We start from the raw sequence: 14,997 nt of genomic DNA, 5'->3' as shown, positions 1-14,997 counted from the left end.
CTGTCTTTCGTTTCTGCTGTTTCCCCGCTGCTGCAATATTAATGTTGCACGTTCATAAAAACCCTCTGTCTTTACATACTTGTCTTATAAGTCTCTGTAAGTAAAATGGTCTTATCTCATTTGCAGATCGTTTTGCTTGATTGTTTCTAAATTTCGTTTTTTGACATAGAGTTTTTTGCAAAGACGCAGGCCTTATCCATCTATGGCTTGAGGCTTGTGGCCTTTGTAACAATTCCTCAGATGTTCTGGGTCTGTGCTGGGTGCATTGCAGCTTACTGTTCAAATTGCAAAGCGTGGGTCATCTGCGGCTTTTTACAAAACAGAGTTTAAGCTGCACTTTGCCCAACGTCTCATATCTGCCAGTGTCACTGATAAAGGCCGCCATTTTATTCCTCTCTACACTCTTTCTCAATTATTTTGGTAATGGAGTGGGCCCTGAAATAGCACAGATGCAGACAGCTTTTCTGGGTCAGGGAGTTACTGACAGATCTGAGAGATGGCTCGGGAAGATTATGGCTCAGAAGTGGAAAATGCTCTCCCGTCCCCTGAGAGAGGGCTGGAAGGCAGCCTCTCCAGACTCTGGTGTATGATGTGGTGTGTGATGTGTCAGTGGAAGAGGAAATGGTGGGGCAATTAAGGTACCCCTCACTCATTTCCTAAAGTTTCTAGTACCCTTATAAATACCACAAACTCCACTCCCCTCTCTCTCTCTCTCTCTCTCTCTCTCCCACTTCCCCATCTATCTCTATCCATCTCTCTCCCTCTCTCTCCCTTCCCCCTATCTATCAATATATCTCCCTCTCTCTCCCTTCCCCTATCTATCTATCTTTCTATCGATCTATCTATCTATCTATCTATCTATCTATCTCTCTCTCTCCCCCTCTCCCTTCTATCTATCTCTCTCTCTCTCTCTGTCTCTCTCTCTCTCTCTCTCTCTCTCTCTCTCACTCTCTCTCTCTCTCTGCCCTTCATTCTAGGGGTACCAACATTTAGTGGAGTGAATGACACACTTTGTAGGCCAGGTATCCGCACTGGAGGTGGCAGCAGGCTCGCCACAGAGGAAAGGGGAAATTCAGCTCTCCAGATCAGATAATACGGCCAACGCACTTGCGGTTTAAAAGGGCCAACACTGCATTACATGCTTCCAGCCTGTTGTGTTGGCTGTTATGTTCCTTATCTTGTTCAGTAGGGGGTACCAAATACTACATCTTCGTTAAATGCTCAAAGCTGGACCCCTGCCATGCAGTGGTATGGGACAGTAGCCAGTGGATCACCTATTTTTGATGGAACATGTACGCTGATGGCTTCGGCGAGATAACGGGGTTAACCTGTTGCTGCAAATACAAACATTGCCCTCATGAGACAGAAGAAGAATGAGCTGTGAGACTTTAAACTTTAAAGATGAGCCGTTGGCAGGTGACAGATAAGCAAATGGGCTGCTGGACAGATTAACAAATCGGTTAAAAAATAATACATTATTCATCATTGCCTCACGTAAATACGATTGTGCTTCCCTGCCATTGGCATTTGGGGAGCTCTGACAGGGCTAATGACCGGGTGGGGGTTTGGCCGACGATGACATGACTCATCTGAGGAGAACTTAAGATTTGAAACATGGGATGATTTTTCTGTTTGTTTTGGAGAGGAAATAAAGCAAAAAGCTTCATTCTGTTTAGGCATGTGAGCTCTTAACTCCCTGGGGCAAGGCATGTCAATGGCCGCCTGGCTCAGGCTAAGTAAAGAGGGCTGTTCTGCGTTTCTGTGTGCAGATGACCTCGACGAGGGTAGAGCCCACGGAGGGTTCTGTGGTGCGGAACGGCTGAAACATTTCGCCCAGCGCCTCAAACAGGCAGAGGCTGATCAGGTCAGACGTCACCTCACTGCGGAAATTGAGACTCACTTTAATAACTTACCAGCAGCCATTTTGTCCTACTTTCTTTAGATGTTCTGCTTTTTGTTTCATCTGACTCCAAGCTGAAGTCTTCATATCTGTGAAACAACGAAACTAAACAAACTAAATTGAAATAACGGCCCATATATTGTAATGAAAAACACTCCTGAATTTTAAATCCTGCTACCGATACCCTTTACTGTTTCCTGCAAGGTCTGACCTAGAAATAATAGTGCAGATAACACATATCATACAAGATATCGCTGGGGTATTTTATCATCCAAAAAATGTATGTGTCAATACATTCACAATACAATAATCTCACAATACACATTTCAAGATATCCTCAATGCTAGCACTCAGGCTTTTGCTGGTTTTTACTGTGAAAGCAGTGCTTGTATCCTTGATTATAATCTGCACTCAACAGGTGATATGGTGTTCATAGATCATTTGAGAGTTTTTGAGAAACCTGCAATGAAAAGTCTTTTTTTGATATAGGAGACATGCAACCAAGATGCAAATTTAGCATGAGGGTGAAAGACAACAGCTAGTTCATTGGTGCTTTTTCCAAAGTTAACTCTATTGGCTTTGCTTAGGATAGCCTTGATCACATCCCTGCTGAAAAACAGCTCAAGCTAGGTTTGAAAACCGCTGGTAGACAGCTGAGCCAGCTGAGACAAGCTACCAGTACTAGCTGGTTGACCAGCTCATACCCAGCTGGACCAGCTTTATGACCAGCTTGGTCATGCTGGTTGGCCAGCTCATACCCAGCTAGACCAGCTTTATGACCAGCCTGGCCATGCTGGTTTGACCAGCTCATATCCAGCTTAACCAGCTCAGTTTTCACACTGGTCAAACAGGTATAGCTGGTTTTTACAGCAGGGATGACTTAGAGATGTCTCAGTGCTCTTTGTTTGACTTGCAGGAGGAGGTTGTGTCCAGGGCAAGGAGGACAGTGGACAACTCTAAAACCACCTGCCTCCTCCATTTTTATGCAGATGACCGCTATTTCAAGAGGTTTGGGAGTGTGGAAGCAGTAATTGGTCAGGTAATCGTCTCAGCAGCAAATCCTTAGGGGTCCTGGAACAAATATCTGTACATTTATGATTTCTACCTACAATGGTCATGTCATAAAAGTTTATGTGTGGGGGCAACCTGTAGCCTAGTGGCTAAGGTGCTTGACTGGGACCCAGAAGGTTGGTCGTTGAACCCCTGATGTGGGCTCTTGACCAGTGCCGTTGAACCCCACATTGCTCCAGGGGGGGATTGGCCTCTGCCTAGTCAAATCAACTGTAAGTCGATTTGGATAAAAGCGTCAGCTGAATAACAGTAAGTCCGTTTGGGGGTGAAGTAAATGATGTAACTGACTACTCCACACAGCAGAGGGAGGGAGAGGCCTGAGTCCACATTCCTAGGATCCACAGAATACACCCCCTGCGACAAGGGGTTAGCAACAGAGTTTTAATGGTCTGAAATTGCATCATTTTCATTACGTAACACATGTTTTGCAAAGATAACAGTGCATAATTCCCCCCACTCTCCGTCAATTGGCAGTTTTTCTTGGAAAGCTGTGTACAATGTGTACTCTGTAAATATGACACACACATATTTACAAAGAAGTTTTCTGAACCCAGGACTGTTGACTGGATTTACTCGGTGGTCTGCCTGTCTGGTCCAGTTTTGCCAACTATGGTCTTGATTAATTTGCATGCCGCATTTAGTGCTTGGTAATATGCTAGTATCATTTTTATAGTTAAATTATGTTTCTGGGGTTTATACTTGTAGAATTACCAGATTGTATTTTCATACAAATTCTCTCTGCCTATGAATTCAGATATAGTACATTCAGTTAGAGTTAGAGTTAGAGTTACTTTATTCATCATGATTATGGAAAACATGAGATGTATCTTCCTGGTGTAGTACCATTGATCATTGAACATCAACAGCAACGCTCACAACAGCAGCTGCAGCCACAACAATAACAAATTGGCAACAACAATTACAACAACATATTTCATGGCAGTGTCAGTGTATGCACGTCACTGTATCATGTGCAGAGCACACAACATGCTTATGTTGCTTTTTTTCTTTGCTTTGCATCATACAGTGATGGGCTACAGAACAAAGCAATTGGAGCTGTTCTAATGATGAATGGTAAATGTTTGCCATATATATCGTGCCTTTATCCAAAGCGCTGTACAATTGATGCTTCTCATTCACCCGTTCATACACACACTCACACGAATGGCGATTGGCTGCCATGCAAGGCACCAACCAGCGCGTCAGGAGCATTTGGGGGTTAGGTGTCTTGCTGAGGGACACTTCGACACACCCAGGGCGGAATTGAACCGGCAACCCTCTGACTGCCAGACGACTGCTCTTACCGCCTGAGCCAATGAACATGAACACTCTTACCTCACCCGGTCGCTGTGGCAACGCCGGCCCCCGGAGAGCGATGGAGAAAGAGCACGGGAACGCTGAGAGCCCTGGATGGAGGTCACGGCCTTAACTGTGACCCTACAAGGCCTGTAGAGAGGGAGAGCTTATCAATGAAAGCTCAAGTACGAAAGTTTCAACCCCTGGCAACTCCTCTTGCTATCTGGCAACAGTTTGACCTGCATTTAACCTTGAACTATTTGTATATGGTGCCACTCACAAGGCACTCTCCCTGTCTGTTTGGTCTGTGTGCCAGTCGCTGCTGTAGTAATACTGAGACAAAGACTCTCAGGAATGCTGTGCAATCAGACCAATGATAGTGATTTAGGTGTCTATGTACAAAATTTAAGGAACAACGGGGCTATTTTCATTGACCCGTTCTTAATTCCATGTGACTCGAGTGAAGGGGAGATCTGTATCAGTTTAGAGCTGTGGTTCTCAACAGGGGGCCCGGGGCCCAAGAGGGGGCCTCAGGGTCTGCCAGGGGCCTTTAGATGATTGGAAACTATTCAAAGCTTCAATCACAAAATACGAAGGAAATGGTTCAGCTCAATAAGTAACACAAAGCAACTAATTACTGGTATGTAAAATGTAATAACCTTTTTTGCTTTCTCTAGACATTTCAGGATTACTACCACGACTAATTTTTTTTAATCAATAACTTTTAATAGTTTAAATGGAATAAGCTTGACTAAGTGCGTTGGGAGTGTGTACAGATGGAGTTACATTGACGACGGGCAGGCAGGTTGTCATGTCTCCTGAGGGGTGGGCAGTTGGAATATTTCCATGGACACAGGGAGCCTTGGGGGCAAAAAGGTTGACGACCACTGGTTTAGGGGATTTATGGTACAGGACCTGCCATTATTTTTATTAACTGCCAATGGCATGACATTATGTTCAAGAGCAGCAGGTCCTCCTCTTAGACTCTCCCATTTGATCACACTGTTTCATAAATTTGTCACTTCACGTGTTAAATCAGTTCCTTTTGGCAGCAAACAGTCTAAATTGTGAGAGAGGCCAAGTTATATGCTTCCTCATGGAATAAGAGTGAGAGTGAGTGAGGGAGAGGGAGAGGGAGAGGTCAGGGAGGAAGCTGAGAGTATCAGGGTTGTGATGCAGTTTACTGTGAAACATTACCACGTAGGAACTAAAAAATAAATCTTCCGGGATTCGGTAATTTATGTGTACAAGTGTGAGTGCGTGTGTGGGTGTGTATGTGTGCGTGCATCCATGCGTGTGTATATCTGTCACAAACATACTTCTCTAGACTCTTTCCTGCTGGGTGTAAGCCATTTTATGACTTAAGCAGGTAAGGACTTAAGCTGCAATTCCACTGACTGCTAAGTCTCCATCGTGCTACGGTAAACAATGTATGTGTATTTAAGATCTCGGTAAAGTGTATATGGTAAATCTTCTCTTGTTTATGTCAACATGGCTCGAATGTTAGCCATGACCTTGCAGGACACAAGAGCTCTCCGCAGTCTCCTGACATTTCATACCGTCAATGCCTTCTGAGCTGTTGTTAAAACGAACAATAACTGTTCTTGGAATACATCCGAAAAAAACAGCACAATGACACTTGCGCTAGGTATAGGTGTAGTGCGTGCTGCAATTAGAAGGCAAAAATGCCTAGTCACGCTTTTTATTGTTCAGATTGTTCCGTTTTTTCTCTCCACAGCTTTGGGAATATTTCAGTAATTCTTTAATCTTCTCCATATACATATGGCCATTGTTGCTTTGGTTGCTTTTCCCATCAAAAAGCAACTTACAGTTTCACTTTTTTGAATGCCACACAATCAGGCATTTATACAGTATGTAAAATACGCACAAGATTTAACAGAGGAACTGTTGCATCGGTTGTTATGAAAGATTATGACTTATCTAAATATATCTATAGATTTCCTTGTAAGTTATATGGCCGCCACATGTCAATCAAAATGTTGCCACATCTATGTATCATACACATGCCATTCTATTTATATTTGCTCTTCCATCTTAATGTACTTTATTGTGGGAAATATATTCTTATACTTCTTGGAATTATGTATTATTATTATTATTATTATCTATTACTTGGCACTGAAACTTGACTAATTTAATAGGATTTTTTCAGTTATACCTTTAAGCGTGTTCTGCTATTTTTGCATTTGATGCTTTTCACTTGTTGAGAAACATATGCACTTGCAAATCGCTTTGGATTAAAAGCGTCCACCAAATGTAGTAAAATGTAAATTTGACGTATGCTTACGTGGGTATTCGTATTGCTACTGTATCGCTTGTTTTAGTATCACTCATCGTGTAACTCCCAGTGCTGTCCACACGCCCTTATTTGTTTCTGCTGCTTTGGGACGAAGAACCAAAACGGAAACATAACAATGTTCCCGAGGTCAATGGGTCCGACGGATTAGTCACGCTGTGGGGAAAATTTTTCCTGGCAGGGCAAACCCCCGGCTGGCCTAATGTTCGTAGTTAATACCAGCACTGAGTGATCGCCTTTGCCGCCATGTTAAAGCATTCCTTTTCCCACAGCATGATGTCATTCGAAGTGACAACGCTCCTGTCCGCAAACAGACGCGAGGAGGTTGCCGAGTGGAGCAGGGGCAGTCGCCCCATTTGTTTCAGGAGTGCAGGACGCTGGAACCAAATACCGCGTCCTTCTCGCTCACCAGATCAACAGCGTTCGTGGGGTATTCTAGACGGGACACCTGAGACATTTTCCACTTCCACTCAACTTAGCACGGCTTGATTGACGCCTTGTGAAAGCGTGGTGTCGTGTTCTTCCTGCGGTATTCCAAAGGCCTTGAGAGTCCAGGCCAGCCGGAGGCTAAAGCTGTGCGTTCTCAGCACACAGTACAACCTGACCTTCAGATAGCTGCAAATACTCCTGAGCAAGGGGCAGCAGTGGTATGGATTAATGTATTAGCCTCAATGCTCGTGGTCAGTGTGCCGATTGAGGGAGGGTTACAATGGACAACAGTGCAGAATTTAAGACTAGAGACTTAAGATTTAAAAAAAAGAAAGAAAATTAAATACCATGTGGTATGGTGTGGGATGTAAGAATATTGAGTGTAAGATTTATAAAGACAATATTTCACGTGGTGACATAACACCATAATATATTTAATTTGAACCAAATTAGTTGAATTAGGCCCACATACTCAAATGAGGCTCAATTATGTGTCCCTTAAACAGCAGTGACTCATCTACTGACGTCCACACTGAAGTAATCTGGTATCATCATCAACACACACAGATGCCTAAATCTGTTCTGTCCATGTCCATGATCCAAGATATCCACTAGGGAGGGTTTCGCTGGTATATAGATGAGACTCCGAATTTAATTATTCCAGCTTATGCTGTTGCGTCTTCATAGATGATGTGTTGTGCAGGTTTGTATACAGATACATGTGCGCAATTCACTGCAGTGGATCTGGAGACTATAGTCTGCCTCAACAGACGACATCTCTCATTCACTGATTCACCACGTCTTGGGATAGATTTGTGCTCGCAGGATTATCACAATTTAGGTCAATGCTACGCTTCTGTATACTGGCTGTATTATTTGGTGCGCACATATGGAGCTGTTTCTCATGAATACTGTACTACTGGACCATGTTTCCTTTTCCCTGTAAAATCCATTTCTTTGCAAACATTTGGCGGCTAGATACATGAAAGGCGAGTTATAAGATTTATGAAGTGAATCCCTGTCTCTGTTATCAGTAAGTTTCTAATTCAAGTCAGCCACAAAACTACACGCTATAATCTCAGAGCAACGTTGTTGTTGGTGGTCTGAGAGGGCAGATGTTCTTGGTTGAAAATCTTCACTACATGGGCCAAGTGTGGAGCAGACTGCACAGTGAGACCGTTAGCCGATCTGAAGCCTATGTCTTGGTTGGGAATGAAAGCAAGCAGAAATACTTTCACAGCAGTTGTCAACAAATTAGTTGGAATTGTTACTGTTAGCAGGAAGTGTCAACACATAATATAAGCTTTTTTTGTTTTACCTCCAGGGGAAACTGTCTTTACTTCATATGTTACTTCATACAGTACACCTCATACCGTCCTCATACTGTACACCCTTTCTCTGTGGCTCCACAGGTTTCCTCATATATCAGAGCAGTGAACGACATCTACGACAAAGTCGACTTTGAAGGAATCAAGTTAATCAACTTCAAAGTGAGATGGCTCAAGGTAAGCCTCCAGCAGACTCAAGAGGTCAACCCAAGTTGTTCACACAGAGCAAGGCTCTAAGAATGTTTTTTTTCCTGTGCAAGGGAAATCATCGATTTAAAGTATTTGATTGTGCATTAACTGTATAGGCAGCGGTGTAACCAGGATCAAAAAAATACCAAGGTCAAGGTGGGGTGGACGTTTGGGGGGGGGGGGGGGGGGAGCATCAATATTCGGCTATTAATTCATTCATTCCCCTCCTAAATTAATTGCAGCTGACGCTCTCCCGAAAGGACTAAATTAAATACAGGCTTTAGAAACGGATATGAAAAAATGTCTGTCAAGTTCCCGTTCCCAGCCAATCAACATCCTTTTGGCACAGCGAAGCACATCCTCATTTGACGTCCCCCTCCTCATTTAATACCGAACCCCCCCCCCCTCCCCCCTTCCGTGAGATCCGTTACACTTGCGCGTCATATCGCGGACGCCAGTGTCACTCTATCTCCCAGTTCACCCCGCCTTTAACGTGTGTCACAGGTCATGCCGGACCGGGACGCCTCCAGCCCCCTCTCCCAGACCTTGGTCGGCCCGGAGAAGCTCCTCGGCCTCTACTCCCAGATGAACTGGGGCAACTACTGCCTGTCCTACCTGCTGACCGACCGCGACTACAGTGGGGTGCTGGGCCTGGCCTGGGAGGGCAAGCCGGGTGAGTGCGGAGGTCGCGGAAAAACCCAGAATGCACCGCGTCGGTGTCACATGAGCCTGTGACCTCAGCCACCCTGTCCCGCCCAGACTTCTGCGGTGATAACAGACTGGGCACCTGCCCCCAGGCGTACCGCTTCTCACATTGTCTGTCTCTGTCCTTGACCTGTTTACCGCTAAATGAAGACACACTTAAAGCGAGTTGGGGCCTTTTAGAGAGACATGTTTTTACAACATTATCATATAATAATCATTATCATTATTCATGATGTTAATACTTAAGAAATAGCCTGGACTTAGGCTATCAGTTGAATTACTACAGTCGTTCAGTTGTTGTAAAACCAACTTGCGTGATTGGAACTGAATTCAAATATCTTGCAGCTGTGAGGCAAACCAGGATAATTTTCCATTTAGTGTGGCAGGCAAAACATGTCTAGACAAGTGATTATAAATGAAGTACATTTGTTTACGGCTGCAGTGATTGTTTTCAAATATGGAAAGTGTGACTATGAAATTGCATCATCACGACTGTAGCTGCCTCGCCCAGTGCATGCTGGGATAGGCTCCAGTGAGCCTATCCAGCGAGCCTGCCCTGACCAGGAATAAGTGGGTTAGATAATGGACAGACGGATGGATGACTGGATCAAAGAAGCCAAGAAGCAGGACTTAAGCTGCTCTTTGTTTGGGGGAATTCCTGTGGGCTTGCTCTCTCTCTGGCTCCATAATTAGTGTTTCATCGTCACAGCAATTAACGCAGTCTTCCCCTGCCCAAGCCAGGAGTCCATTGTTCGGTTCGTTTGGAAACAGTTTGGTTTGGTTCACATTCAAAAACTCTATTATGGAGTCTCAAAACTGTCCGTCTTCAACGTAATATAAGCTGAATCTGAGCTATTGTGAGAGTCGGAAGTGTGATTGAGGTTTATGTATTTGACCACATCATATCAAGGTGATGATCTTCACAGATGGAAGACAGGAATTCCATTTTCTGTTTCTTTCCAGAGGACCGAAAAACGCATTCATATCCGTGGAAAAACACGGACAGAGCTTTTCGACGTCTTCTGTACTTCGATCGCATTTGCCTTTCCTTCAACCTGTCACTTAAAGCAGCTTTGGGATAATACGCAGCTGGATTTAGAAAAGCCCAAAACTATATCTTCCCAAGGCCTCTGCAGAGCTCTCAAGCACAGGTCCCATAATACTTGTATTGTCTTGGGAAAGAGGGAATTGACGATATGGCCTGTCTCACACTCGATACTTTAACGTTGGGGGTGAAATTGTGCAGCGCCCGGCAACAAAGCTGCCTCTGTGTTGTTATTGTTTTTACAGGCGAAGGGGCGGAATGTTCCCATAGTGGGCGGGGCCGTACGTATGTTTCCATCACATTATCAGCTGTGCCCGCTGGGATTGGCTAATCAGGGGGGTGTGAGGGAGCGCTTCCAAGGTGACATGTGATGGGAGAGCGGTGTGCGGTGCTCCCTGCCCCCATCTCCGGCTCACTCTGCCGAAGAAACGGCCTGGCTGAACGCATTCCACAACACAGGGACATGGGATTTGTCGCCATGGTGAAGGCTGAGGCTTATATGCCCACATGCACACAGCCGCACACACACACACACAAAATCAGGAAGTTTGGGGGCCCCCAGTGAGTGTACGACATTAGTTTGACTTTGACTTTGGCTTTGTGCAAATGTGTACATGTGACCTCCTGTAGAATGCCCAGCATGCAAGAGCGAGGAAAGAGGTGGTCTGTCCCTTTAAATGAAAAAGAAAAAAGGGACAGCCCCCATTATTAAACGCTGTAGTGTGTTTGGGTAATGTGAATCCACGGTATGGTGGTGTAAACCCGGAGACCTGCACCGCCCCCAGCTCCCTGCCACCTCCCCCACTGAGGGAAGCCATTCAGGCCCCTTATGGCCTTGTTTATTGGCCCCTTTCAAAGGCGTCTGCCTGCAGTGGAAGGGTGGGCTTGGGGGTTGAGTAGACCTTTCCTCTTCCACTAAATTAAAGCCATTAATCAAGGTTCATATCAGCGAGTCTTAAAAGTCCAAACTCGCCAGCAAGTAGGAAAGGAGAGTATCCCTTTTATCAAATGAATGACGTAGTTGCAGACTTATAAACACGCGGTTTATTAACACGAAAGCCTGCTGTTCGGGAACTGTTGCTCTACTCAGGTACAGTGTGTGTATGTGAAAGAAACAAACAAAAACTAAACACAAAGTCACTCTAACTCCCAGCTGCCTTGGTACCTTTTTGGACCAGAATGTATCTCTATGACCACCATAGAGACTGTCAGTTCTGCCAGGCACTGACCACCTTATATACAGTATAACCTGAATTAAAACAGAAAACACCATCTACAGACATCATCTACATCAGGGTTGCCCAACCCTGTTCCTGGAGAGCTACCGTCCTGTAGGTTTTCACTTCAACCCTAACAGCTCAGCAAGATATCTAGTTGTTGACTGAGGCGTGCTTTTTTTTTAGGGTTGGAGTGAAAACCTACAGGACGTTACGTCTCCAGGAACAGGATCGAGGCAGCCCTGATCTACATTGTGTTCACATTCACTGGGCCACACAGCTTCCCCAAGGGTAGCCCCAGAGCCTGTCAATACGGGGAGGCCTCACTCACGACCCACTGAGCTGTACCCAGCCTGTGGGAAGAAGGCTGGCAAACAGATCTGATCTCTCTTAAATCACTTCCTCAGTGCCCTAGGCTGTTTTCTCTCTAGGAAACCAGCTGCAATAAAACTATGTTTTCATTCCACTGAAGTGAGTACCTATTACGTTTGCATGCCCTTATCCTACTTTCCTTACATGTTAAAATTGCCAGTGTTAATTCAAATCTAACAGAGTTAATCTTTAGACCAATAGGGACCACATCTACACTGTTATTTCAATTGATAATTTAAAAGGATTTTTGTTTAGCCTGATATGTTCTTTAGTGCTTAAGCATGTTTCCTGCTGAAAGAAGAACCATGTCCTGGGACTGGGACTAAACATTTCTTCAGTCCCAGGAAACGTCTAGTCCCTTTTCCTTTAGGAAAGAGACAATTTCGCAGACTTGCCTCTTAAGGCAAGGGCAAATCCAGCATTCCTGTCATTAAGCCACATTTCTCTAAAGTCCAGTACAAAGTGATACATCCCCTCTATAAGTTCTTCAAAAAGTGAAAAGCATCAAATCCATAAAATGCAAGACACACATGTAGAGCAGGTTGACCGCTTCAGAACAGTAGAACAGTTGAGCATTTGACAGCTTTAGAACAGTACAACAGTTGAACAGCTAACAGCTTCAGAACAGTAGAACAGTTGAGCATTTGGCAGCTTTAGAACAGTTGAACAGTTAACAGCTCTAGGACAGTAAACCAGTTACCAGGTTTAGAACAGTAGAACAGTTGAACAGCTAAAAGCTTTAGAACAGTAGAACAGTAGAACAGTTAACAGCTTTAGAACAGTAGAGCAGTTGAACAGTTAACAGCTTTAGAACAGTAGAACAGTTGAACAGTTAAAAGCCTTAGAACAGTAGAAGAGTTGAACAGTTAACAGCTTTCATTCAGATCCACATAGAAATGGGGTCCCACAGCATTCCAAACGTTCCCCTTCTAATCTAGTTTGCCCCACTCATTCACTCATCTTGGAGAATTACCCGATGGGTGTGAGGTTCCGAGCCCAAGGACAAGCCCCTCACCGTATACTGGCCTACCATGCTCAGAGGTTTGAGTGACAGCTCAAAGGAAGGCGCAGTATGAAACCTGACATCTGAATGACAAGCTGGAGGATGGGTCATGTCAAACATGGAGTATTCCGTGAGAAACTGCCCAGGTGTTTGTGCATTATGTAACGTCCAGCTGTTTGTAAAATACCTTACATAAGATGGTGGACAGGGGGAATCACTGTAGAATGCCCAATCCCCCTTTAGCACAAAGTTGCCACAGAGTCTGGACAAGAGAGATTGCTACAAGCCTCAAAAACTGGCAGTGACACCCTTACAAAGGTTGAGGACAGCACTAATCTAAGCCCCACAATGCAAAAGCCACAACTGGTGCAGAGAGGTGTTTACAAATGGGTTGGGGGTGATTCCAGGGTTGGTTATGTAAACGAATGTGTAAACAATACGGTGTTGTTTCGGGCCTGAAAGCGAATGCCATTGAGAGACAGCTGAGAATTCATTAGGGCTGCGTACTTTTATTCAAAATCTCGCCGAGGATCTCTGTAACTTATTCATTTTCTACACGCATTAGTTCTGCCAAAGTAATATTGTGTGAGTCTATGTCCTGGGTTTGTCTGGAGACGATAATAGAATTCATGCATCAACCCCATTTTTATTAGGCACTTAATCTAATGAACAAAAGTAAACATGTTTACTTTTGAACTTCACAGTTTAGTGAATCTTGCTTTTTGGAAATAAACAGACAATTAGAGTTAATGCTGCACTTTTACAAAATACGAGCATTACAAGGTGATATCTTCATTGCCAATAATTTAATATTAACTGGGAGTACATTTTCAGGGTTTACTGTGCTTTGTGGCGTATGTCTTTACTGTGCAGGGAGTTCAAAATCTCCTGAAGTGAGCATGTAGTTCTATATCACGACCAATAGAAGGTGATCAGACCATGCAAACCCCTTGAAACACATGTCTGGCTTTCAGAGGATTGCTCCAGGAACACAATGTTACTCCTGGTGGCAGGTCACCCCTATACTGTTGTTGTCAAACACGCAAACTGTGTTCTTTCTTGACAGAGGCTTCTGAAGGATGTGGCCTTTTTGACAGCTGGAAAAGATGGATTAGCATGGTGGTATCATAACACAACCTGGGTCAACTCAAACATTTGAGTTCATAATGCCCAACTGTGACGCTGGGCGCTAAATAAAGCAGGCTATTTGAGATGATTTCTTTATATATTTTTTATTTTTGTTCAGTTTTTCAGTATTGGTGGGTTGTTGTGATTAGGCCTGTAACTACAATTGAGGACCTCATGACCTTTCTTTTTGTGTGTGTGTGTGTGTGTGTGTGTGTATATGTGTGTGTATGTGTGTGTGTGTGTGTGTGTGTGTGTGTGTTTTACTATCTTTTTAATCTAAGCAAATCTTTCAATTTTCACTTCAGAGTATGCCAGATTGATGCATTTCGTTGTTAAAATTGTAAGAATCTTATTCCAGGGGATCATGCCCCCGAACCCCCTTAGAGGTGGGGTTTGGGCAGCCTGTAGTGTCCCCGGTGTAGCCACAATAAGGTCCACACAGCCGTTGGGCCCTTGAGCAAGGCCCATTGCTCCAGGGGATGATTCTCTCCTGCTTAGTCTAATGAACTGTACGTCGCTCTGGGTAAGAGCGTCTGCCAAGTGCCACTAATGTAATGTAAATGTAATGTTTCACCACTGACTGTGTATGGCCCTGGTTATATTGGTTAGAATCTATGTTTTTTTTAAAGTAACCATACAACAGGCAATAACACTAAAATCACATTCAGACTGTAAATCCGCTGTGGGTTTTTGTCTTTCAGGGATGTGGGGAGGGATCTGCTCCCCATATAAAAACGTCCCAGACATGGGGCACTCAACCCTGAACACGGGGCTGATCACACTGCAGAATTTCGGCGAATACCTGCCCCCCAGGCTCGTGCAGCTCACCTTGGCCCACGAGCTGGGACACAGCCTGGGAGCCCCGGTGAGTCACGCTCTTCCTGTCATCCGCACTGTGACTTCCTGTGGCCCTTGGGACTCCAACCCTGGAGGGCCACAGTTTCTGAAGGCAGCGCTGCTTCCCTTATCCCCCTGAAGAGTCGTTAAGTCAAGTCAC

General features: G+C 44.5%; 1 protein-coding gene across 2 annotated transcripts in view; it reads left to right on the top strand.

Annotated features, from left to right (window-relative positions):
- Positions 1-14,997, top strand: part of si:ch1073-396h14.1 (disintegrin and metalloproteinase domain-containing protein 10) — a 32,193-nt gene that overhangs the window by 7,522 nt on the left and 9,674 nt on the right. For both annotated transcript variants that reach the window (XM_061237722.1, XM_061237721.1), the window contains exons 5-9: positions 1,770-1,864; positions 2,817-2,939; positions 8,426-8,518; positions 9,035-9,203; positions 14,702-14,865. In XM_061237722.1, the coding sequence (XP_061093706.1) occupies positions 1,770-1,864; positions 2,817-2,939; positions 8,426-8,518; positions 9,035-9,203; positions 14,702-14,865 (644 nt within the window). The remainder of the gene's footprint in view (positions 1-1,769; positions 1,865-2,816; positions 2,940-8,425; positions 8,519-9,034; positions 9,204-14,701; positions 14,866-14,997) is intronic.

The sequence above is a fragment of the Conger conger genome, chromosome 4 (assembly GCF_963514075.1).
Source record: "Conger conger chromosome 4, fConCon1.1, whole genome shotgun sequence".
Lineage (NCBI taxonomy): Eukaryota > Metazoa > Chordata > Actinopteri > Anguilliformes > Congridae > Conger > Conger conger.
Note: the sequence above shows the minus strand (reverse complement) of the source record. Positions and strands in the feature narration are given on the sequence as shown.